At 40.7% G+C, this 25,939-nt stretch overlaps 1 protein-coding gene across 1 annotated transcript in view; it reads right to left on the minus strand.

Annotated features, from left to right (window-relative positions):
* Nucleotides 1–24,385, minus strand: part of LOC310925954 (RNA-binding motif, single-stranded-interacting protein 2-like) — a gene marked incomplete at its 5' end in the record, with an annotated part of 39,602 nt that extends 15,217 nt beyond the window's left edge. Inside the window, 2 exons of the mRNA XM_083888035.1 lie at nt 5,182–5,345; nt 24,317–24,385. Coding sequence (XP_083744161.1) covers nt 5,182–5,345; nt 24,317–24,385 — 233 coding nt within the window. The remainder of the gene's footprint in view (nt 1–5,181; nt 5,346–24,316) is intronic.
* Between the last annotated feature and the right edge of the window lie 1,554 nt (nt 24,386–25,939).

Below are 25,939 nucleotides of genomic sequence, written 5' to 3' on the forward strand. Positions count from 1 at the left end.
GACAAATTGTGAGCAGCTTTCTTACTCTCCTTGATTAAGATGAATATCAGCCAGTCATCATCATTTGCTTGTGTGATTTTGTTGCTGCGAGTTCCTCATGTGGGATCACGAAGGTTCAAATGGTGAATCAAAGACAAAGGTTACAAAGGGAGCAGCTGTGGTGTTGGTCAGCGTATTGACAATCACATTTTATTAGTTACAGCCAGAGCCTATTCAGGCAGGAGTGTTGATACTGATCCACATGGCTAAAGTTCAAAAATCACTTATACAACACAGGATATAGCCTTGATCTGCTTCAGCATAGTGTGGGTGCTATTACTTGGTTTTAACTGTGTGTGTGTGTGTGTGTGTGTGTGTGTGTGTGTGTGTGTGTGTGTGTGTGTGTGTGTGTGTGTGTGTGTGTGTGTGTGTGTGTGTGTGTGTGTGTGTGTGTGTGTGTATGTGTAGAACCAGCATACTATAGAGTGTAGCTTTAAGCCACTTGCACACACAGAAAGGGGAAGGTTAGATCAGGACATGAGAAGGCAGCATGCTGTTCCCTTCTCTGGCCCCTTCTCTCCTTCTTCGCCCCGTCTCATCTTTTTTTTTTCTGACTCTCTGCATTCGTTCTCCCGTGCCTCTACTTCCCTCGAAGGCTATACCATTTTCTTGTGTTCCTGTAATTGTCAAGATTTAATCAAACGCACAATAGTTGCGGTAATTCGGCATTCCTATTCACAAACTGCTTTTCCTTCCTTCCTGCCTAAACAGCTGCTTTTTCAGAACATCAAATTATGGCCTTAAACAATTTCATTTCATGTGTCCAACAGATGAAGAGCTACGCTTTAGACAACACAGATGTTATCTGCTCACAAGCAATTAGTTTTTACCACGACTCTTACCCCAGCTTAGCATTAAAGTAGGGCCCTATGAAATCCGTTTTATTTTTTTCCAAATTCCGTTTTATTTTTTTCCAAATTTCGTTTTTTCCGTTTTAATTTTTTAGAATTCCGTTTTTTCCGTTTTATTTTTTTTATTCTGTTTTTTTTTTACCTTTTATACTTACTTTACCACCATAGAATGTGTGCTCTTTGTGTCAGTGAATAAAATGTCCACTGAAATGCAACTTTCTTCTTGAATCCACTGACTTCTCAATTGTTCAATTGTTTTGACTTAAGTTAAATCCTAATTAAGTAAATGCCAGTGAATCTTAAAACAAGCCATGCAATGCTGGTCACATTAAAAAGTAAAATAATTAACATAAATAAAAATGTGGTAGTGCCCCCTGGTGCAGACGGATTTCTGCGAACCGCCCCTGCGCTGTACTGTTCTCCCTCTCCTGCGCCGTGCGCTTCTCCGTATCCGTCTGGATCATTTCTCTACAAGCAATATTACCCCTACAACTCTGCAATTAAGGGAATAACAGATGCATCAGATGAGCCGATGTCTTTAGTTAACTGATCAAAGAGAGAGAATGTTCTCTGCTGTGAAGTGAAAGTCGCGGGGAGTTCATAAGTTTCACTTTTGCGCAGAGACTTTCCAGCATTTAACAGGCGATGTTCCACAGTTTACTCGCCGTGTTTCGGCTGCCAAATTATTTATTTACAATAAATATTGACAATAAAAATATAACCGTAATAATCGCGTATTTGATGGTGTGACTTGAGTTTCAATCGGCATCTGGACAAGGGGACGCTCGCCAGTTACATGCGCGCTTGTTCCGCGGTTTAGAAAAAAAAAGTGTATATAAAGTAAATAAACAAGCAACACGCACTGGGGGAGACCCTGGCCGGGTGAGTGTTTGTGAGGAGATGCACGGGTGGTGCCACGAATGAGCGTTCCCCGGAACATTTCTCCAGACAAACGTTCCTTCTCCTCACAATGACAGCATTTCAGTCACATTATGTCAATTTCCGCGATATTCCGCGTTTAACATTAGATTCCGTTTTTATTGGCCAATTCCGCGATTCGCGATTCTGTTAACATGGAAATCATAGGGCCATATTAAAGATACCTATTGAATGTACTGCAATGTAAAACCAGCTGTGGGCACATTTTAGTCAGATTTCAGACTGTTACACTGCATCTTTTATTTTAATCAGACTGTTCTTGAGAAGTGACAGGGCAAGATGGAGGCAGATGATCCACTGTGAAGAAGTCTAAAGACATAGATATACTATGTGTGCTAAGTCTGACCCAAACCCAGGAGAGGCTGAAATTTACAACAAAGAACTGCTCCTCTGCTCACCCCCTCCCTTCCCTGAGCGATACGGTATCCTCAACTGGTCAAATGTCGACCTCATCGTCTTTCTCCGTGTCAGCAGATGAGGTTCGTGAGGCGAGGGAGAGGGCGAGCTACCGCGGCCGCAGCAGACGAAGCAGAGAGAGAGGAGGCGGGACTTCTGCTACAAGTAAAGCCACGCTTGATTTGTTCTCTCGCGTTTGTCTATACAGGCTCCCGTAGAAACATGGCGTCGTGGCAATGCAGTAGCGGCCCGCGACCATGTTATTTTACATGACTTTTTGAAACACTACGAAAATGAAACAAAGAATATACAGCGACTAGACAATGCAGGAGCACATAATATGTATACAAAAGTGGATTTCGGGTCATATAAACCCATAAATACTACACAGTGTCCCTTTAAGTTTAAATTTAAGTTAAATATTCATTAAGTAATCGGCCAGTGAATCTTAAAACAAGCCATGCAATGGTTACATTTAAAAGTAAAATAAAGCAACATAAATAATAATAAAGCCCTTTTCATCGATTTTACTCCGTGGTCTTAATTTTTATGAAAGAAGACGCTTTAACGCTGCAATTGAGGGAATAACAGATGCATCAGATGAGCTGATGTCTTTAGTTAACTGCTCAAAGAGAGAGAATGTTCTCTGGTGAAAAGTGAATGTCGCGGGGAGTTCATAATCTGTGCCGCATGCAGCCAAGTTTCACTTTTGCGCGGAGACTTTCCAGCGTTTAACAGGTGCTGTTCCACCGTGTTGTAGCTGTGTTTCAACCGCCGAATTATCGCTGCATCCCCATCCCAAATATAACACCTTCATTGACAAGAACAATGTAACTGTAATAATGACGCACTTGATAGTGTGACTTGGGTTTCAATCGGCACCTGGACAAGCGTGCGCTGCGCTGATTACATGGGGGCGCATGCGCTCTTGTTCCCACTTGTTCCCATACACTGGGGGAAACCCTGACGTGGATCCACATTAGATTCAGCAGAATGATTACATAAGGATGGGCTAAAGTAGAAAACTGCAGAGAGATGGCAACGCACGTATGGCACCTTACTTACTGATGGTACTTTGTTGGATTTGTCTGTTGGGTTTATGCATTTCAAATTGAACTGAAGCATGTCCCATGAATAGCTATGACAATGGTTTGGCTCTGCACAGTCAGAGTAGCAAAAATCTGTTGGACAGTCAATACAACAAATCTACCCCACCGCCACCACAAAGGAGGCACCAACGCAGCAAGACGCTTGTGACGTTAAACGGCATTTGCAATTTGGTTTGGTATACTACAGTATGGTTTGGAATGGGTCAGGCTTGCATTTTGAATGAACCGTACCTTCACTTGGTAGGCAGGGTGTGGGCTGTGCCCGTTAGCCGCGTCAGCGAGATACGTAGCATGATGCTGTACTGGTGCAATAACAAAGAACAATGTCTTTTTTCTGCTGTTTGTGGCTGTTTGTCTCAACAAGACGTCAAGCTCAGTATTAGAATAGACTTCCATGGGATCTAGTCCAAAGGAGTGGTGGTTTTCTGTCGCTCAATCAGCTGACTATCATGGGTGGAGCCAGTCTAGCTCAACCCTGATCTTAGAGGACCATGTTAGTCTGGTACCCCTAGCGAAGTTTGCCAAAGGGCTACTTATTTTGGTATCATTCCTGATGGAAACACAAAATAATATGTACCACACTGTGTCAGGGTACAGCTGTGGTCACACTTGAGTGTGAATATTAGGGATGCACCGATTAATCGGCCAGTGATCGGAATCAGTCAGAATATTCCGATTTTAATAAGCCGATCAAAATGCACCCGCATTGCGCAGCATCAGCAACACACGTGCACGCGGCTACACGCACATGTAGTAGAGTGTAGGGCTGGGCGGTATACCGGTTCACACTGAATACCGTTTGTTTCCGTTATGATATGAATTTTTAATATACGGCCGTACCGGTGTATTTGATTACACAACATCCGTTTACACAACATCATGTTGTCTGCTTTGCGAGTGAGCGCTCTGCATGTAAATGTTTCATTAATGTTTATATATTTGTTTCAGTCACTGAACGAAGCCTGTCATATTTGGGAAAAGAGTCAGGATCTTAAATCACTTGCACAAAACTTTTGAACAGCACTCAGCATTTGTTTGTTTGTCATTTAAACCTGTGCGCACAGAGAGCGCGAGGCATTGTTGGCACGGGGCGGGAGAGAGAGAGAGAGAGAGACACACACACACAGTGAGAGAGAGAGCGAGAGAGAGAGAGAGAGCGAGAGAGTGAGGTAATTTACTTATTGTTGTGTGTAGGTACTATGTATATAAATGTTTAAGCTTAAATAAACTACACATACAGGTAGTGATTCGTTTTTGTATTTTTAGTTGGATATTGGATGTGAACAACATGGTTCCATAACTCTGCACTTTTAAGATGTGTGTGAATATTCCACAGCATTATTTAGTTCTATTTTATAGTGGTAATCTGTTCAAAAAGTCACACTTTAAGTTATTATGTTCCATGGTAGCATGTTCAAATGTATCATGACAATTGTTTTTGTATTTTTATATATACTTCTATTTTATAGTGATTTGTTTTGTATTTTTAGTTGGATATTGGATGTGAACTGATTGTATTTCTATGTTAAAATGTTCTATTAAAGTGAAAAGATGCACAAATATATATCTTTCCATATGCTGAAAAGTGGTTTAAAAAATTGAAATCGGAATCGGCTAAAATCGGTATCGGCAGGTCAAACTTCTTGAAAAATCGGAAATCGGAATCGGCCCCAAAAATGGCAATCGGTGCATCCCTAGTGAATATGATGTATTTTGGTGTTCGTTGTTTTCGACACATATCACATAACTTGCGCTTAAAACTTGTTTAGTTGCTTCCTTCTTCTTCCAAACTGGTTTTATCAAACAAACATGCTACACAATGAAAAGGTGTTCAACGAATCACTTACGGCTGGCAGAGTTTGACCAGGTCTTGGTCCGTTGTCCCCGGATGGAGGCCACGGATGTACAGGTTTGTTTTACTCAGCTGTTCTCCTCCCCCGCTGCTGTTGCTGCTACTGTTGGTGTTGGGACTGGGGGGTGCCATCTGGTGTCCGGAGGACACATAAGTCTGCTGCCGCGAGAAAGAAACATCAGAATTAGTTTTCCGTGCATCAACACTCACTCGACAGAAACAGAAACAGTTTTCCAAAACACTCACGATATCAGAAAATACCAGGCATGAATCAATTTTTCATTTCTGCTGAAAGTGCACACACCTCAAAGGAGCACCGCAAGATGTTTGGAGATAGAATGAAGTCCAGCATTGGACAGATGATTATGTGGGTGCTGAGGAAAATGAAATCATATGGGCCTCATGTCAACACTCACCAATATTGGGGACTATGGGCCTCTTGGCTGCTGACTCAATGGTGGGAAAAGAGGGCCTCTTATATTTTCTCCATGCTGGGTCACCTCTTTTTTACTTTCAGGACCACAAAGATATATTGTGGTGTATATCAAAACCAAACATCTAATACTAATATTTAGTTAGTCTGATGGTGCAGAATTCAATTATGGACAGAAAATGCATACACTGCCTTTCTCTATGATTTTACCATCACTGATAAAAGGAGGTATTAGTGCAATTCTGATTGTCTCCCATTGTTTGCTTCCAATTGTTCATGTTCATAAAGATATGTAAACTTCATTTATCCAAAACTGGGACATTTAAAAAAATAAATGATGTATGTATATATAGTATTACTAATATTTCAATGAATCATCTGTTCATGCTTGTGTTTTTCTCTTTCATAAACTTACATAAGCCATCACTACAGGTTCAACCCAGTCATCTGCTGTGTTTACGTTACGTTACCTTAACTGTTACCAGCAGCCTCAGTGGCAAACAGAGTTCAGTCCACATTACACACACAATGGCTGTTTATCAAAACAAAGAATTCAATAACAGCGGCACACAACAAGTTTGTTACTACATGTGAATGAGATGGTATGAGGACACAAGTTCACGCTTAAAATTACCAAATCTTTCATGGTTCTAAGTATTTACTGGGAAAATATGTAATAACGGTTCAAAATGTAATTAATATGTCATTTAATTAATACAATTCTGACACACTCAAGTGCAGACATGCCTATATGTAATGTCGCCATGCAAATTATAAACACAAAAGAAGAAGAATATTATGTATATATAATGTTAATAAGTATGTATGACGTTCCAATTTTGGTTGACAAAATAAGTGACAAAATTGCATTATTATCTATTAGATGGATAATTCCATATTCCCTGATTCCAACAGGGACATAAAATACCAACAAAGTACCAACATTGTGGCCAAACAGTTGTGCAAGTGTTGTGCTCATTCACAGCCATTTTCTCTGCATGGTTTTCAGCTGAGGTGACAGTTCAATCACATTTCCCTCAGCACTTCCGTAAAAACAAAATACCAACACATTTTAATCCTCTTCAGGAGTGCTCTCATTGCCTTCAGCCACGTTTTCATTCATGCAAACAAACCCATGTTGCGTGCTTTGCCTCTGTCTCTGAGTTCATGTTTGACTGTATTTACTGTGATTTTTTCTAAAGGAAAGTAAACTCGGTTTTGAAGGTAAATAAAATTAGAATTTGTAATACAAACCATCTGGAAGTTTAACCTGATAATCTTTTTTTTCCTGATTAAAATCTACATTTCATTTCAGTTCAAAAAATAATGAAATCAATCTTTTAAAATATGCTGTTTTCCCATGATTAATTCCATTCGTCTCACAAGATCTGGCTGAGTGAGTGAAAGGCGAACCTAGAAAAATGGCAGCACCATCAGGAGCTCATCCACTGAAGGCACCGCCAAGTCTGAGACAGATGTCTGGTTTCGCTGTGGATTTTTGAAAAAGACATAAGGGTCTGACAAAAGCTTTTAGTTCTCTGAGAATGTATTTCATATTTAAGCAAAATTGGTATTGTACCTAATATATCCCTGACCGAATCAACATCAAACTGAATCAGAACTGAAATCAAATACAGACCTTGACATGACCTGGAATTGAATCAAGTTGGGAAACAAGATAATACCAAGCCAAAGTAATTGGAATAACCTGTCATCTACCTGAGTGACTAAACCTCTGACTCACTTCTTGCTTTGTTTTCAGTCTGGTAAAAGCCAGTGCCAGTGAATACCATAAACTCAGGTAGTCAACTAGTCAGTGTATCCCTCGTGGGAACATGAATGTCTAGCACAAAACTAGTACCACAACTCATCTGATGAGATGGGCTCTCCTTTGAGAAATCCGCCAAAAGATTGTGTGACCATGCAGGTTAAGACATGTCAATGTGATAAATATGTTTTGATGAACACATTCCCCAATCAACAACTCAGAAAAAAAGACTCTCTCCAGGAATAGATCAACTGGCACTTTCCCAAATAAGATAGAAGCTATAAATATCAGTACTTCAGCACAGATTACACAGAAGGTCCACCAGACCTGATAAAATGTTGTGCCTGTTTGCAGCGAGTAGATGACTTTAATTACATTCATTTAACGTCAAACGTCTGGTATAAAGGACTGAGAACAGACGTGCTCTCTGAAGGAGCTCAGCAGGGTCCCAGAGGCTGGATTATCTCACTCCACAGATGGATTGGTTGGAGGACAATGGGTTAACTTCAGGACAGAAGACAGGATCATTGATCACTTGGTGTTTAGGAAATGCCCAGCAGGGTGACGTGGTCCCACCAGGACCACCAGCAACATCAACCAATCCTGCTAATAAGGCGCCATCTATAAGACACCGTGCCCCTGTAGGAAAACTAGGAAAGCCTCACTGACCTCTGTTTTGCCAGCAGCTGCTTCAGCAACAACAGAGTCTTTCCTCTGAGGATAATCCTCTCTTACTTTATTGCTTAAATACCCTGAACGGTTTTCATGCGTTTGCTCATGCTTGGAAAGTTGGGGACACAAACCTGCTCAAAGTGAGACAGAGACAGTAGGCTTAATGTTCGGTACTTTCAGCTCTGTAACTCCAGGATAAGTTACACAACCAGGTCCACAAGTACAAAGGCACAAGCAACAGGGTGTAATGTACATAAAGGACATAATATTCAATGAACTCTCAGATACAATCATTGTGAACGTCGTCAATCAACGATGAATGTATGGTGCCAAGCATAACTAATAGACTAGACGGACACAACATTAGTGCTCTCATTCTTGTGTTAATTAGGAGGAATCATAATGAAAATCCCCAAAAAAACGTAAAATTAATACATTTCTAAAAGAAAAAAGGCATGGCAGAACTGCATTGTGTTGTATTTAAAGGCATTTTTATCATACCAGTTGTGGGTCCAGCACTGCCCTAAACTATCTGTTCAGGCCAAATCCCCAGTTCAAATGAAAGCATCATGTTGATTTTTTTTCATCTGAATAAATACCTGGGTAACAAAGTTGGCCACTATGCCACCCTCCGAATATCTGAAACCCCCCCCCCCCCCAAAAAAAAGTTAATAACTACTTAAAAATGAAGAAGACCAGGGACAGAGGTTTGTACCAAAGGTCAGTTTCAGAAGTTAGTGTAGATCAAAGACTAGCACTGTAAACAAAAGGCTCAAAAATATCACTGGATAGGTTCGAACAAAGCTAAAGATAACTGTGGACAAAAATCAAGAACATTTCTATAAATAATCTTTTCTCATCTAAATGTGGCTTTAGATCAAGACTCTGACAGGAGGAGTGTGGCTGAGTTTGATGATGATCTCTCAATAAACAAAGAACTCACTATTTTATGAGCTGACATTATGAAATGACATTTATATGACAATTTTAAACACTCACTACTCTCTCTCTTTGCTGAAGTGCAACTGTTAAAATGGTCAACTCTCTTTTTAGATGCACACATTGCTGTTTAATCTCCGTTTCTCCCTCTGGGGCTTCTTCAGTTGACCTTAGTTTGACCCACAGAATTCCAGGGATTTCCTGGCTCTTGGGGGGTCTCGCCTGTCTTCCCTACAGGAGCGCCTGTTTTCTCCTCCGGCAGAAAAGAGCTATGACTCTCTGACCATCGGACCGACTTGCTAATGAACAGATTTATAGCCTGGCTGAATGTGGACGCAGCGTCCACCTCATATAGAATTACAGTGACGAGATATGCCGCTGTGCAAACAAGCTAAATGAGTCAAGAAAAAGAAATTCACTTAAAGCATTCACTTCTTTACCTTCAAAAAACATGTATTTAATGTATTCTATTTCTAATGCTGATGCTCAGACAAAGCATTGTATCACAGCACTCCATTTTCTCTGTCTCAACAGACGTTTTTGAGCAAATCAGCTCGGCAGCTACAAAAATGTTAGGAGAGGGTTAGGTGAGGACTGTGTGTGCCTTGTATAAGAGTGAGCTGCAGCATTGCAGGAAATCCTCTGTCTCTCCTCTTGATCTTATCACATGGCCATTTGAACGAGGAGCTCTGCATTCCAACCAGGTGACAGGGACATCCAAAACTCACGTTCAGACTCGTTCCTGAATTGCGCTTCCGCTCTGTCTCTCACCAACCCCTTCCCTTTGTCTTTTCACAAGCACCTATTAATCTTTCCTGTTGAAGATCACGCCTTGAAGCACATGCACGGCCGTGCAAGTGCACACTCATGCATGGCTTTCAAGACATGTCAGATGACACGGGCAGGGTGACATGGAAACAGATGCCTGCAAAGCTCAGCTAGAGATCTAACAAAATGTGTGGCACACTGGGCGTCTGGCATCACTTGGCAGAGGACGCCTGACAGCTGTGCTTTCTCCAAGGGCAACGTTTCCCTCCATACCTGTTCGCCTTGGCTGGTTCATGCAGTTGGAAGAGAAGCCACGGACCAATCCAAAAACATCTGACACATTGAACAAGAGCTAGATACACATATACCTGGCTGAGGGCCAAAGGGCCAAAGGTTGTTTTACAGCAGAGTTCACTGAGGATAAATCACTGCAGCATAAATTCTTCTAACTGTGGTCGACGAACACACATTGACATTTTACATTGTGAATCTCGACCATGCTCTCTGGTCTTAAAGGTAAAACTAAGGATGCACCGATTTCCGATTTTTCAAGAAGTTTGACCTGCCGATACCGGTTTTAGCCGATTCCGATTTCAATTTTTTAAACCACTTTATAGCATACAGAAAGATATATATTTTTGGATATTTTCTTTAATAGAACATTTTAACATAGAAATACAATCAGTTCACATCCAATATCCAACTAAAAATCTACCTCTGTCCAACATATAACACATAACATATTTTTCTGCCTTCGTCACCAATCTGTTCCCTCCACCAAGGACGAGAAGCAAGATGAACCAAAACAATCAGACGATAAACGTCATCATGAAGGAGACCAAGCACAACTCTCAGCTGTAGTGAGCTACAATCTTGAGCGATGTCAGGGCGAGCAGGAAGAGGATCCTCTATCCTCAACACCAAAAGCTGCCTGTGAGGATCCACTTTCCACACCCCCCCAAACCCCACCTAGTTCACCATCCATTGTGAGCATGTTGTCGCCCTCGTCCCCCTTCTTGGGGTTCACTGGCCAAATGAACAAGCTGGTCATCGCTGGGACACAATTTACCCCCCGGCCCACTGCACCTTTCTCTCCCCTAATGCCCCTGCAACGCCCCCTGCCTTCAGTAAAGTTAAGACATGCACCACCCCCACCCCTTCTACACAGGCGTCAGACTCATTCTCCCCAAGCTGATAAGAGCTCAGCACACTTAGATTTTTCTATATCTGACTGCTGATGTGTTCTGGGTCCAGGCTCTAAAGATGTCACTCCAGACTATTCCCAGCGAAAGTCGGGGCCCAGTGTACTGGAAGCTTCTTTAGTTCATGTCATGATTGGTAATAGAAAAAGAATGTATAAATTGCCAAGAAACAGGGTAACATCAAATTTAACATCTATTCCATGTCAGCTGCAGTCAGTCCACACTCGTATGGATACTGCCTCTAACACATCAAATCTAGCACTATTAAATGTCAGGTCATTAGCAGGCAAATCGTTTTTAATTAATGATTACATTATACAGCACCACCTAGATTTTATGTTCCTAACTGAAACTTGGTTAGGCCAAGAAAATAGTGCAGCAGTCCTTATTGAATCAACGCCTCCTAACTTCAGTTTCATTAGTGAAGCTAGGGTGGATAAGAAGGGAGGTGGAGTTGCCATTTTGTTTAATGAAACTTTCCAATGCAAGAAAATGCTGTATGGAGATTTCAACTCCTTTGAATATGTTGCTGTTCAGTCGAGAAACTCATGTCGTGTAATATTTCTAACCATTTACAGGCCTCCAAAATATAATGCAATGTTTTTTGATGAGTTTTCCAAACTACTGTCTATTATCTGCATTGTGTTTGACCGTGTGGTTCTAGTGGGTGATTTTAACATTCATGTTGATAATGTGAATGATGGATGTGCAAAAGAACTCTTAAATATTCTTGATACCTTTGGACTCTCACAGCATGTAACATATCCAACACATAACAAGGGCCATACATTGGATCTAATTATTTCCAAGGGTCTAAACATTTCTGATGTTGTGGTGACTGATGTTGCTCTTTCTGATCATTACAGTGTTCATTGTAAAATGACCATCCCTGCTAGTATTAGCAAAGGAGAAGCGGAGGTGATAAGAAAGCGTTCTATTAACAATAACACTTGTACATTATTCACTCAGGCTTTTATATCATCACCAGCTCTGCCCTCAGCCTCTGTTGATGACCTTGTGAATAGTTTCAGCTCCAATGTTGTAACTGTTATGGATGCCATTGCTCCGATTAAGACCAAAGCTATCTCTGGAAGAAAAAAGTCACCATGGAGGAACGCCACTCAGGTGAAAGCTCAAAAAAGAGAGTGTAGGCAGGCTGAACGCAGATGGCGGAAAACCAAACTCCAGGTTCATTATGACATTTATAAAGATAGCCTTCACATCTATAACCAAGAATTGAAAATGGCAAGGCAGTCTTTTTTCTCTGAGATTATCAGAAATAACACCAACAATGCCCGCACTTTATTCACTGTAGTCGACAGACTGACAAACCCTACAGTATCTGTCCCTCCAGAACTGTTGTCCAACAAGTCATGCAATGACTTTGCAGCTTTTTTTACAGATAAAATTCAGGGGATAAGACAAACAGCATGTGGCTCTTTCGCAGGCAACTTGGTTATGTCACCGGTTCCTCCTCAGCCTTCTAGAAACCTAGAAACATTTCAACTCGTAGACCACGCATCTCTGACAGAAACGGTTCAGAATCTAAAATCCACGACCTGCTGTCTTGATGTGCTGCCTACAAGCTTGCTGAAAGATGTCTTTAATTGTGTTGCCCCAGATGTATTAAAGATAGTTAACACTTCTCTTCTATCAGGACAATTTCCCAAGGCCCTGAAAACTGCAGTGATCAAACCTCTTTTGAAAAAGCCTAATCTGGATGCCTCTTTAATAAGTAACTACAGACCCATATCAAACCTTGCATTTTTGTCCAAGATCATTGAGCGAGTTGTTTATCAACAAATTCACTCTTTCATGACCCAAAACAATCTCTTCAATGCTTTCCAGTCAGGTTTTCGACCACACCACAGCACTGAAACTGCACTTATTAAGGTCTTAAATGACATACGTCTTAATAATGATGCATCAAAAACTTCAGTGTTGGTGTTACTGGATCTCAGTGCTGCATTCGACACTGTTGATCACAACATGCTGCTCCAAAGACTGGAGAAGTGGGTCGGAATTTCTGGTACGGCGCTAAATTGGCTCAAATCTTACTTAGAAGATCGTGACTTCTTTGTCTCACTGGGCAATTGTGAATCTGAGCGAACAAAGATGACATGTGGAGTCCCTCAAGGCTCCATTCTTGGGCCACTCTTGTTCAACATCTACATGCTCCCACTGGCCCAGATCATGGAATATCATAACATCTCATACCACTCATATGCTGATGACACACAACTCTATATTACAGTGTCACCTCATGATTACGGTCCATTACAGTTGCTGAGTGAGTGTATTCAACAAGTCAATCAGTGGATGGGCCAGAATTTTCTCCAGCTCAATGCAGAAAAGACAGAAGTTATTGTTTTTGGTCCCAAAAATGCGAGGCTTGAGGTCAGTGACCAACTTGACTCAATGACACTAAAAACCACTGACAAAGCCAGAAATCTTGGTTTAGTTATGGACTCAGACCTGAACTTTAACAGCCACATAAAGACCATCACTAAATCAGCCTATTATCATCTCAAAAACATTGCACGAATCAAAGGATTTCTGTCTCAACAAGACATGGAAAAACTTGTTCATGCATTTATTCTTAGTAGGTTAGATTATTGTAATGGTGTCTTCACAGGTCTTAGTAAAAAATCAATCAAGCAGCTGCAGCTCATCCAGAATGCTGCTGCCAGAGTCCTGACCAACAGTAAGAAAATGGACCATATCACACCTGTCCTTAAATCATTGCACTGGCTCCCTGTGAGTCAAAGGATCGAGTTTAAAATCCTGCTACTAGTCTACAAGTCGCTGAATGGTCTTGGGCCTAAATACATGTCAGAGCTGCTCATTGATTATGAAGCGTCCAGACCCCTCAGGTCATCAGGGACAGGTTTACTCAGCGTCCCCAGGGTCAGAACCAAGCAGGGCGAAGCTGCATTTAGCTTCTATGGTCCTCACCTGTGGAACAAGCTCCCTGAACACCTGAGGTGTGCACAAACTGTCAGCTTGTTTAAATCAGGGTTCAGAAAACGTACATACAAATAAGTAAATTAACTGATGACCAAGAGTGCAGAGCTCACTCTCGCACGCTCTCGCTCTCTCTCTCCCGCCCCATGCCAACAATGCCTCGCGCTCTCTGCTCATACAGGTTTTAATGACAAACAAACAAATGCTGAGTGCTGATCAAAAGTTTTGTGCAAGCAATTTAAGGTCCTGACTCTTGTCCCAAATATGACAGGCTTCGTTCAGTGTAGGGCTGCAACAACGAATCGATAAAATCGATAAAAATTGATTACTAAAAGCGTTGGCAACTAATTTAATTATCGATTCGTTGAGTCGCGCGATTAATACGCCACTCCTAGGCGCGGAACTGTTTACAGATGCCGACTGTTTCATGCCGGTTCATGCACGCCCACAGCGAGCCTTGTGTGCGCGTTAATAGTCGAGCGTATAAGCTGTGCGGGAAAGTTTTAGAGTGAGCGACAACTTATATTTTAGACTTGAAACATGGCGGAGGCGGAGAAAACCGTTCGGCCCAAATCTTCTTTACCATTCATGAACCTAAAAAGTGTGTTAGCTGCAATCTTTGCAAGAGCGAAATGGCGTGGCACGGGAGTACCACGGTGATTAACCAGCACCTAAAAAGAAAACACGTCGGAGTCCTCCGTGACAAGGAAGGGAGTAAGGAAGTAAGGACATGTAGCATTAGTCTCTCATGTTTCTCGTTTAGTGGGTTAATTTATTAATTATTCAGCTTTACAAACATGAACAGTTTATTAAACTAACGATAGCATTAGTGTGTGTGTGTGTGCGTGTGTGTGTGTGTGTGTGTGTGTGTGTGTGTGCATGCGTGTGTGCGCATGTCAAAAAGTTGATTTTGCATAATATGGGACCTTAGTGACATTTTCTTGCGACTATCTGTTTTATCAGTCTAGCTCTAATGTTGCGGATACATGAAATGTTAACATTATTATTATTAATTTAATTATGTTAAGTTACCAGCAGTCTGTCACACTACTCTCTGCGCTTCATTAATTTTAATCCCAAAGACAGGACAAACTCCAAAGTAAGCGATTCTTGACATCCATCAGACACAGAGCAACATTACTGCCCCTATTAAATAAGTTTGGCTACCAGTAGACGTGAAATCAGTCACACTTGACACATCATTTCTGACCTGATGATGACCCTTCCTCCAAGATCAACCAAGCTCACGTGACACAATTATCAGCCCGATAATTCAAGTTTCGCAAGTTGTGGCTAATCACCCCTAATTGCTTACGACTGGCAGTCACTAAAGTAGGAAATATCCAAAGACATGACCCACACACAGAGTTCCGCCAATGCCTACCAGACATATTGCATACTCGATTCAAATGTCCGGCATTCCCAAAATGAGATCTCAAGTCAGTCAATCCCAGTCAATCAGAAACGGGACAGGGTGACTGAACAAGAATACAATACCGGTTCTTCTGATAGAAGAAAAGAGAGAAGGAAAAGAGAAGGAACATCAAAAAGGTCATTCATGTAATGTGAACTTAAAGAAACCACAGAGACTCCCGATCACAGAACTACACGTCGTGTAATGTGGGCTGAACAGTGATCCTACAACCCCACAAGAGTCATGGAGTCTGTACTTGCATTTGCGTATGCATGATTCCAGTATTGCATTCCTGCTTATGTGATTTATGTTTGTAAATACTGTAAACAACACGTAAACAACACTAATGCGCAAAAGTTGTGCCTCCTTTTCAAATAATGATGAGAATAACCCTACGTTTAAAAATCTACAATAAATAAATGAATGAATGTATCCTGTGTTAGACTCTGGTCAATCTTACCTTCATATACAAGTTCCCAAACCTCAGCATCAACATCACACAATCACTTTGTTTAATCGTTTATGATTAAACTTCAATCTTAAAATCTTTAGTAACTACAAGTCATTTGGCTGAAATGTAAATATTGGCCTCCACTCCACAGGAACACGACTGATGATGCATCCCAAATTCAATTCGTTCCCAGGAATCTACCATCCACCAAGTCCGCCAGTTATTTGCATGTGCTTGCACAAGGATATGTAGGATATATTTTACGTCCATACTCACTATTACTATTTTATTATGTAAATAATATAAATTGAACTCTAATCAGTTATATTTGTCAAATATACTGCAAGTGCTGTCAATTAGAAATGTCATTTAAGTAAAGGCAAACACTTTCTCGGTTGGCAACTATTTTAATGCTCATGTTTTCTAGCTGTGTTTTGATCAGACAAGTTCTAAAGCGTCTGAGCTTCAGATCATAGTCACATTTGTTGCAAAAATACTCGCGCCAATAATAGAACAAATACCTAAATGAGCTTTTGATGAGGCTTCCAGTGAGATGCATGATACCTTGACGAGTGACAAATGTCTCCTGTTATTTTTTCCGTGCAGGAAGAAACATACCAAATTTTATTTGAGAGGATATTAATTTTATTTATTTTAGGAAGGAAATGAGGTGCTGTGGCTTTAACTGTGACAAAAACCTAACACCTTTTAGTTGCTGAACTTTTTATTTTGTGTTCTTTTCAGCTCAGGTATAACAGAATGTGAGCGAGATGGAGGTGGAGGTGGGAGGAAGAAATGTTAGGAATCACAACACAGGAAATTGACCTCTGTGTGAACTTCAGCTGCAGAAAATTAAGACGGCAACCACACACACCAGAGAAGCAGAACACGGATTATTAAAATACCAACTGCAATGTAACTTAATCTAACTGTACAATTACAATACAATAGATACAACTATTGAATTATTAACCTCACTGCTAATCTTAAATAATTGCTGAATCTGTACAATGTCACAATTAATCATCATCACTGCTTCCAAGACCCAATGATTAAGTGTTCAAATATCTTGTTTCAAAAAAATGTGCAAAAATAAAACAGATTCCCTTTATAACAATTATATGTCAAGAAAAGGCAGACAATCCTAACATATACTGTATGGAAAAAGATTTGCAATTTATGGAATTATCCTTTCATTTTGCTTTCAATCAATTGTTCAAGCCTTAAATGCAATACAGTCATTCAGACTTAACACAACACTCTCTACATATAAAGTATATGTGGCTTAAAGCTGCAGGGCTTAACTTTTGCTCATTTTTTTGCAGATAATGTTATTGTTTTGCCTGTTTCTTCTCTGCTTATGCTATAATGAGAGAAACACAGAGAGAGTCAGGTTGAACTGACAGCTTTAATAAGCATTGTATGAACTTCAACTTGAATGAAACGCTTAGAAATTAAAGGAATGAAACTGCCAGATCTGACATCTCGACAGCTCTCCTTCTATCTAAAGTCAGAGTCTCTAATTTGTTTCTGAAACAGTTATTTATTTATGTTATAAATGCCTCATTTTGCCAGCAATAAAAACCAGTTGCCTGGGAAAAACAAGAAAGTAAAATCTGAGTCTAGACAGGTTGCAACACCATGCTAAACTGCAATCGATGTCGCCAATACACCTCACCCCTTACATCTGCTCTCTCTTAAAAGCAGAGCTATGCAGGATTTTTACTCAAATTGAACAGCTTTGGACATTGTGATGGTTAAATGGCTCGGAGAGATTGGGGGCTGTTTCCACTCCTCCTACTGTGTAAGGGGGGGAGGTCTTGGGAAGTCTTGAGTTTCGCAAGAAACACAAATTGTAGCACACCCCGTAGCCAGGTACCAGCTATAAGATCAAGGCAGCAATAGCTTTATTTTAGATTCAGTTCATTTTAGTTCATCATGGCAGAGCTGGCGAGAAAGAAGCTGAGAAAACCATTGTCGGAGGAAGCGAGGAAGAGGAAACGACTGTCTGTCTGAGCAAGGGGCCACACAAGATTAGACATCGGACCGAAAAGTGGACATAGCTCCATGACTTGTGTTCGCTGAGAGTGGGAGAGAGGGATGAGTGTCAGTGGTGAGTTTTTTGTGAGGATAAAGCAGTAGATGGACAGATGTTTACGGTAAAAAACACAAACTCCAAAACAATAGGGGGAGCTCAAAAGCAAAAAAGGCATCCAGACTTGCAAAGTTTCGCTTTAAAGATCTGCCCTCAAACCTCACTGAACACCCACTGCCTCAAACTGAATGGAGGAGAGAGTGCTGTGAGTAGAGCTTCATTAAAACTGACGATATCATGACTGAATCACCTGTAAGATTACACTAAATATCATCTTAATGAGCCGTGCAGGTGGGTGGGTCAAATAGTGACAGGTATGCCAAAGAATTTGGTTGAAAAAAAAAAGGTTTGTTTATTACAGGACTGCAAGGGATATCGACACCATTTTTAGGGCCTTGGCACTGAACAGTTTGAGTTCCACATTTGCTGTGTTTCCATCATGGTACAGTTTGGAATGATAAAGCCCTCTGTCAGGCTTGCGTTTTGACGGAGAACAGTCCCTTCACTTGGTAGATGGGGTGTGGGCTGAGCCTAGGGCTGGGCGATTAATCGAATTTTTATCGTGATTTTGATTCTAGCTTCTCACGATCATAAAAACATTATAATCGAAGAAAATCGATTAATGCGCCACACGGCACGCCGTCTATGTAAATTCCTATGCTATAAAAACACCTTGAATGCACCAGTGTTAAGTGCAGCTGCAGCAAGCGTGTGACTTGTGTGTATCAATAATATGAGGAGCGAGCGATTGAAAACATGGCAGAAAGGTAACAAAGGTAGGAAAATATGAGTTATCTGGAAACATTTTGGCTTCAATGTGACGGACATTGAGCAAACGAAATTGTTTGCAAAGTTTCTCGCGCTGTCATGTCTGCTCCTGAATGCAACACGACCAACTTCATTTCAATCCCTTAAAGTTCAGCCATGAAGTGGTCTATGACCACGCGATAAAGCTCGTCAGCCAGCGCCACCGCAACACAGTCCTCTATTAAGGACACTCTTTATAATGTGTCCCATAATATCCCACCACATCCCACAGACATCAAGAGATAGTGGAGGCCGTGACGTTAATTAAAAAAATATGGTAGCAAAGGACATGTAAGAATCAGTACCGTAAGCAACCCAGGATTCAAGACGCATGTTAAGACTTTGGACAAGCGTCACGTGTTGCTGTCACGTAAACATTTCATCAGTTGCTTTGCCAGCCTTGTATAATAAATGTTGTGCTGAAGAAGCAAAGGTTGTGCTGAGGGAGTATAGCATTGTTTTGGTTTTTGAAAAAGAAGAGCATTTTGTTTTGATTTCGTCCTGTGTTATCAGTGATGTATTGTTTTTATTGCTATCATTATTTTCATTTACTATTATTATTTTATTTGTTTACGTGTTACTAATTTATTTCTGACTGTTCTTTTAAGTTATATGTAAATTTGAGTTTTGTTGGTTCAATAAATACGCAAGTTTTGAAATCAATGAATAATCGTGTTTATTAATCGTGATTTCAATATCAATCAAAATAATTGTGATTATTATTTTTGCCATAATCGCCCAGCCCTAGCTGAGCCCGATGGCCACATACTGCGACATTGTACCGGTGTGACTGCAACAAACGACAACATTGAACACATCACAACAGGCAACAATGGAGGACATCCAGCAGCTCTTTTATTCTGCTCAGTTTGTGGCTGTTTGTCTCAACAAGACGTAGAGGTTTGTATGAGAAGAAAAATATGTACCATACGGTACCGTAAGCCAACCGTTCCAAACGGTTGGAAATGCTGCTATTGAAACTGTAGTGATTTCTATTTTTATAACTTCAAACTGTAAGTTTTAAATATAAAAAAAAGTATTAATTAGATTTAAACCACTATGAAATGAGTTCACAGTGTTCATTAAGTCTATCAGCTCCACATAACTCCCTGTGCGCTTCTCATTATAGCAGTGTTTTTATCTCGTGTTGCCTGGCAACATTCCCGCACTGCACACAGGAAGTGTTTCGGTTCATATCAAGACGGACAAAGACAACACTCTAGCATTAAGCTAACAAACAGGTTGGAGTATGACTGAAAACACAAAGAAGTACAGATAAAAAAAGTTTCAGAAGTGAATTCTACTGGTCAAAAAACCAAGTCATTCAGTCAGTCATTTGACAAGATAAGCTCCATCTGCCCCTGTGCTGTCACTGTATACAAAGGCTGCCTGAGTAAGGTCTGATAGTTTTGCTTGAGAGAGATATAAAGAACGCAGCATACAAATAATGCTACATTGTCATCAAATAGAGACAGAATAATAACATCAACAAAAATCACCAAAAGTAACTATAGCTTTAATTTACTGTTAGACCATATAGAGGATGTTATACAATAATCCAATTACAGACTATAGCTTTAACACGGTTACTTAACAGTGAGTTAAAAATGGTTTGCTTTACAAGGAGTGAAATTTGGTCCAACTTGAATTAAATAACAGGATTGAAAATGGAGAAAAACATCCAATGTGAGGGCAGCCTTGTATATGCGTGTCTGCGCAATGTAAACATTTCACAGACAACAATGTTTTCCCAAGTTGTTGACATCAGACCTGGGAGGACGAACAGCAAGGCGTTGCCCAAGATCACAGGAAGGCAGTACGTCAATATACATTTTAAAAATGCCATTCAGGAAAACAGAGAGACACAGCTGAGCTGAGCAGAGCAGAGGGAAATGAGGCAATAATGTATATATATATATATATATATATATATATATATATATATATACATATGAATTAATTTTTTCATGTCTAATGAAAGAGCTTCTGCCTTCACTAATGAGCCAGTGCTGTCCATAGAGAGAAGACACATGATAGTCGTGACTTCAGCCAGAACAAATCAGAGAGCACTACACAGCAGGAGTGAGAGTGTTAGGGAGACAACAACACTTTTTTTTTTCTAAAGGTCCTTAAAAATTGTCCTTTTTTTTTAGAATTTATATCATGTTATTAGGGCTGCAGCTAATGACTGCTTTAAAACAAGTAAGTTAAATGTATTTTGATTGATGATTTTCTTTTCTTTTTTCAAACACAGTTTTCCCAAACTCTCTATATGGGGAGCCACTTTTTTAAAATATCACAATATGAATTCTGACAAGAGCAACATTTGTTGATAATATAGAGACTAATTTATAGCCATATCTGATATATACTATACTATCATTTTGAATTGGTAAAGAGATCTTTTCCAAGAGATGCTTGGTGAATTAATTACAACTTAATTTTATGCATGTTATTATTCAAATATTTATTTTACATAAATATTCACTAAAAGATTGGGAAAATACTGCTAATTTATTTGGGGACCCTGGAAAAATCTCCTGCAACCCATCTGTGTGTCCCAGCCCAGTCTTTGGGAACCACTGCTTTAATGCAATACTTTTATTGCTGGGATAAATATTTCCATCCATCCTTTTTTATTTTATTCTGACATTTTAATTTGTAACAACATGAACAGTTTTGTTTATTTAGATCATCTCACAACAAAAGACAGAACAACAGAATGGAAAAATGCCACAAAACAGTATCCGAATTACAAGTCCATTATTTTATTGCTTCTTTCATACAGTACTAACATTGTGATCTGTGTATTTTGTATTCCATTGCTTATGTTTGTCTAGTTTATATTTTTAAAGGTGCCATATGTAAGAATGTGGCCAAAAACAGTGACTACATTCAAATTCAAAATACCGAGGTCTTTCAGGTTTCGTTTTCTGCCAACCCGTGGTTGCTCGGCAGCTGAGACTCTACTGACTGCAGTGATTGGTAGACGGCGGTAGGTGGCGTCACATGCCAAAACATGATTTCAAAACATAAACATGATTTGCAGTCTAAAAAATATATTTTTAATGCAAATATTATTTCTGAGTCTCTGTGACATATTAGGAGGATTTTATGGCCAGTTGCTTTAGATTCATTACATAATGCACCTTTAACAATTTGTGCTGCTGTAGCACAAAAATTTAGTTTTTAGGATCAATAAAATATGTCTATCCAGTAGGGGTGGGAAAAATAATCGATTCTTCGATGCATCGTGATTCTCTCTAGAACGATTCTGAATCGATGCGGATAAGTTAATAATCGGAATTTTAAAAAATGTAATTACTTCGCCTGCTGCAACATTCTGTTCACTTCGCTCGCTGCAGAGCCAGGGTTTCCCCCAGTGCATTATAAGCCTAGTGGGCCCCCAGGCTTTACTTGCCCCCCTCCAGGCTTTGCGTTGCTTGTTTATTTATTTAAAATAGATTTTTTTATACACCTCGGCTTTTTCTATACCGGGGAACAAGAGCGCACATTCCCCCATGTAATCCGCGCAGCGCACGCTTGTCCAGGTGTCGATTGAACCCAAGTCACACTATCAAGTGCGTCATTATTACGGTTACATCGTTCTTGTCAATAAAGATGTTATATTTAGGGATGCACCAATAATTTGGCGGTCGAAACACAGCTACAACATGGTGAAACAGCACCTGTTAAATGCTGGAAAGTCTCTGCGCAAAAGCGAAACTTGGCTGTGTGCAGCACAGATTATGAACTCCCCGCGACATTCACTTCACACCAGAGAACATTCTCTCTCTTTGAGCAGTTAAGTAAAGACATCAGCTCACCTGATGCATCTGTTATTCCCTTAGACCCGAAAACAGTGTCACATTTGTTGTTTTGTGTTTTTATATTAGAGGGCAGTAAAATCACAAAAGTCGCCACACACATTTGCACTTTTGTATTCAAAGTGAGGCACTGAGTGCGGTGATAGTGAACTTGAATTAAACGAATAAACCAGTCTAAGGACTTTGGTTTGAACAGATGTGCAAATGTGCACTAAATGAGCAATCTTCAACTCCAAAATAAAACCAAACTACTTAAGATAAACACTTTTACAGATGTAAAGATATCCAGACTTCTTTTATATGATGACTTGATGATTTTGCATGCACTGCTACTCATTATCAAAACATTAACAATGTTTTGATAATGACCCAGAGTCAGACCCAGAGTCAGAAGACACTGTCGCTCGTGAAACACCTCCACAACGGACGTTCTTCTTCTTCTGCGGTTCAATGTACGCAACCGGATGTGCCCGGACTAGTGCCCAGAGCAGCGATCTGCTGTACCTTCAGTTCTAAACAATCTAGGTCCACTTTAAGTCTTTTTCACTGATCGACAGTTTGGCATTGTTTGGTTCGTGTCACACGTCGCACTCACTCAGCAGTTACCAGGTACCAAGCACTATCCCTAATGGAAAAGCAAGTCGAGCTGAGTAGTGGTGGAACTGTATAATGGAAAAGCACCATTAGTTCACTTATGTGTGTCTATCAATCTATTACTATGTCGGTAATGTATGTCCTTACACGTTAGATATTATTGTAATATCACATTTATATTCAATGTTGTTATCTTTATTTGTTACATACACTTACCCATTAATAATTATCAAAATAGTCTGTGGTTAATGTGGTAACCGAGCAATGATCAGATAAAGTGTTAGGGAGTTTTTCTCTATCCTGTGCAGCACACATTGATCCCGGCAGGAGAGTCTCCCTCCCCCGCATGTTGGTTACAAAAGTGAAAATGTCAACAGTGACTGCAACCACGAGAGCAGCGATTCATATTCCTGGGAATGTAGTCATCATGGTGTAGTGGGATTTTTCGAGGGGTGGGGCATGGTGCGATTTCAAAAGGGAAACGAGGAGGAAAAAAAAAAACTTTTGCAAACTTACGCGCTAACGGGGACAATGAAAGAGCGCTTTTTTTTTACCGTCGATATGAGGTGACGGAACGAAATAAAAGAAGAAGAAGAAGAAGAAGAGGCTGGATTTGCTTTATAGCGAACATGTTTCCCCGCAGCCTGCCGTGTCCTCCCTACCCCCACTCCCACAAACACTTCCACAGCCTCACACACGCAACATAAAAGTTGTTTTCTCCCTCCACCATTGACTGTTTTCTCTTCATGTGAGTAAGCAGAACACACACACACACACACACACACACACACACACACACACACACACACACACACACACACACACACACACACACACACACACACACACACGAACGAGACCAAATAAAACAGCAGTTGTACAACATGACAGGACCGAGCGGCGGCCGCTTTCTCACCCACCCACACACACACACACACACATAAACAGACACACACCGAACTGCTCTCAGCTGTGTTTTCACTCACAACTAAAGTCTCAACTTAAATTCACTACGTTTCGCTGCTTGCTTTTCAAGGACACTGCAGCTCAGTGTCACAAGCCTTTCTCTTCTCCGGGTCTCTTCTCCTCTTGTCTTTGGCGGCAGTCACTCACACACTCACACTCACACACAGTCCGGCAGCATGAGAACAAGCCTAAAGAAACGAGGAGGTGAAAAAAGCCCCGAAAGCCTTTACCTTTTTGCTGTTTCTGCTGTAGCCGTTGTATGGGTTGATTCCTGCCCTTGGCGGTACGGAGAGCAGCATTTTTCCTCGGCGCTGTGTGCGGAGCAGCGAGCACAGCCCAGGCTGCCAGCTGACGTCAGCAGCTGGGGAAGTGAGAGCCTGGAGTCCCGCTGCTAGACTGCGAGTGGTGCTGCTGCTGCTGCTGCTGCTGCTACTCTGCTGCAGGACAGGGGCCCCCGCTGCTGAGGCCCCTGGGCTGCTTCGAGGGGTTCCTTCAATCTCAAGTCTTCATTGGTCCCTGAAACAGAATTGTATTAAATCCTCCCTCGTTTTTACCACCATCTCCACCAGTACATCCCAGAAATATGAACCATAGCACATTTAATTATTAAGAGTTCAAATCTGTTTGATTTTCTCTAAATCCATGGTACTCAAACTATGGTACGCTAGTTTCCTCTGGTAGTGCTCGGAGGAAAATGAGAAATACTGTATACCAGCTGAGGTGTTCTGACTGAACTGCAGAGACAATGAAACAAATAAACTTTTCTTTAATTTCAAATAATTTGTCACCTTAACTATCGCTCCATCTTAAAGCGAACCTAGACCGGAAGTTCCAATTAACGCTGTTTTTTAGTGTGTATCTGCGTCATTATCTTGTTTAAGAAGCCCTGAAGGTTCTAAACAAACAGTTCAGCCATTGGGGAGAATGCTGTGTTTTATTGTAATCTCGGGCTCAGCGAGATCTCTGTAAAAACCCGGTCCGGTTACGTAAACAGCAGTTCTCCTGAACAGCAGATCCTCCTGCTCCAGGCACTAGTCCGGGCACATCCGGTTGCGTACATTGAACCGCAGAAGAAGAAGAATTTCTGTTGTGGAGGTGTTTCACGAGCGACAGTGTCTTCTCACTCTGGGTCTGACTCCGGGTCAAAGTCATAAAAGGGACTGCGGCGGGGAGTCGTGACGAAGCTATTGATGCACTGCTATTCATTTTTAAAACATGTTTTAAAAATGAATAGCAGTGCATCCATCATTCCAGAGGGGGGAGCTGCGCTTCTGGGAGTGGGTGCTGAATATGTCACTTCCGGGTACTGGCCAATCACAAGTCAGTCTGTCTTCTGGGTGAGAGAGTTGAATCTGAAATATCGCGGCTGGGCGACAGCGTCAGAAAAGGGTATTGGTTCATTTACAGCAACTAGGAGGTTTTTGACCATAAAAACAACTTAATGTATGTAAGTAGACCTCCATAACTAACTATAATTATGTGCAACAGGACCACTCTATGTGAGCTTTAATATAATTTCACTATACCAGTGCAGCTGACTTTGCTCGTTCTATTTACACCACTGTATTTTAACGACGTTACTTTGAGAACTCAATATTTTCTCAGGTGGTACCTAAAAAGCACTGATTTAAATGATCACATTTTCAAATTTTGTATAATTGGATTACCTAAAAACAGCATAAATCTGTTAATTTTGAAAACAATCTAACTTAATCTTAAATGTATAAACATGTAATAATAATAATTATTGTTGTTATTAAAGTTCTTCCACATCTTTTATCCAATATATTCACCATCCCTCCTCTACACGTGACCAAACCATCTCGGCCTTGACTCTCAGTTCAACTTGAGCT

Source organism: Microchirus variegatus (genome assembly GCF_963457635.1).
Source record: "Microchirus variegatus genome assembly, chromosome: 4".
In the NCBI taxonomy this organism is placed as follows: domain Eukaryota; kingdom Metazoa; phylum Chordata; class Actinopteri; order Pleuronectiformes; family Soleidae; genus Microchirus; species Microchirus variegatus.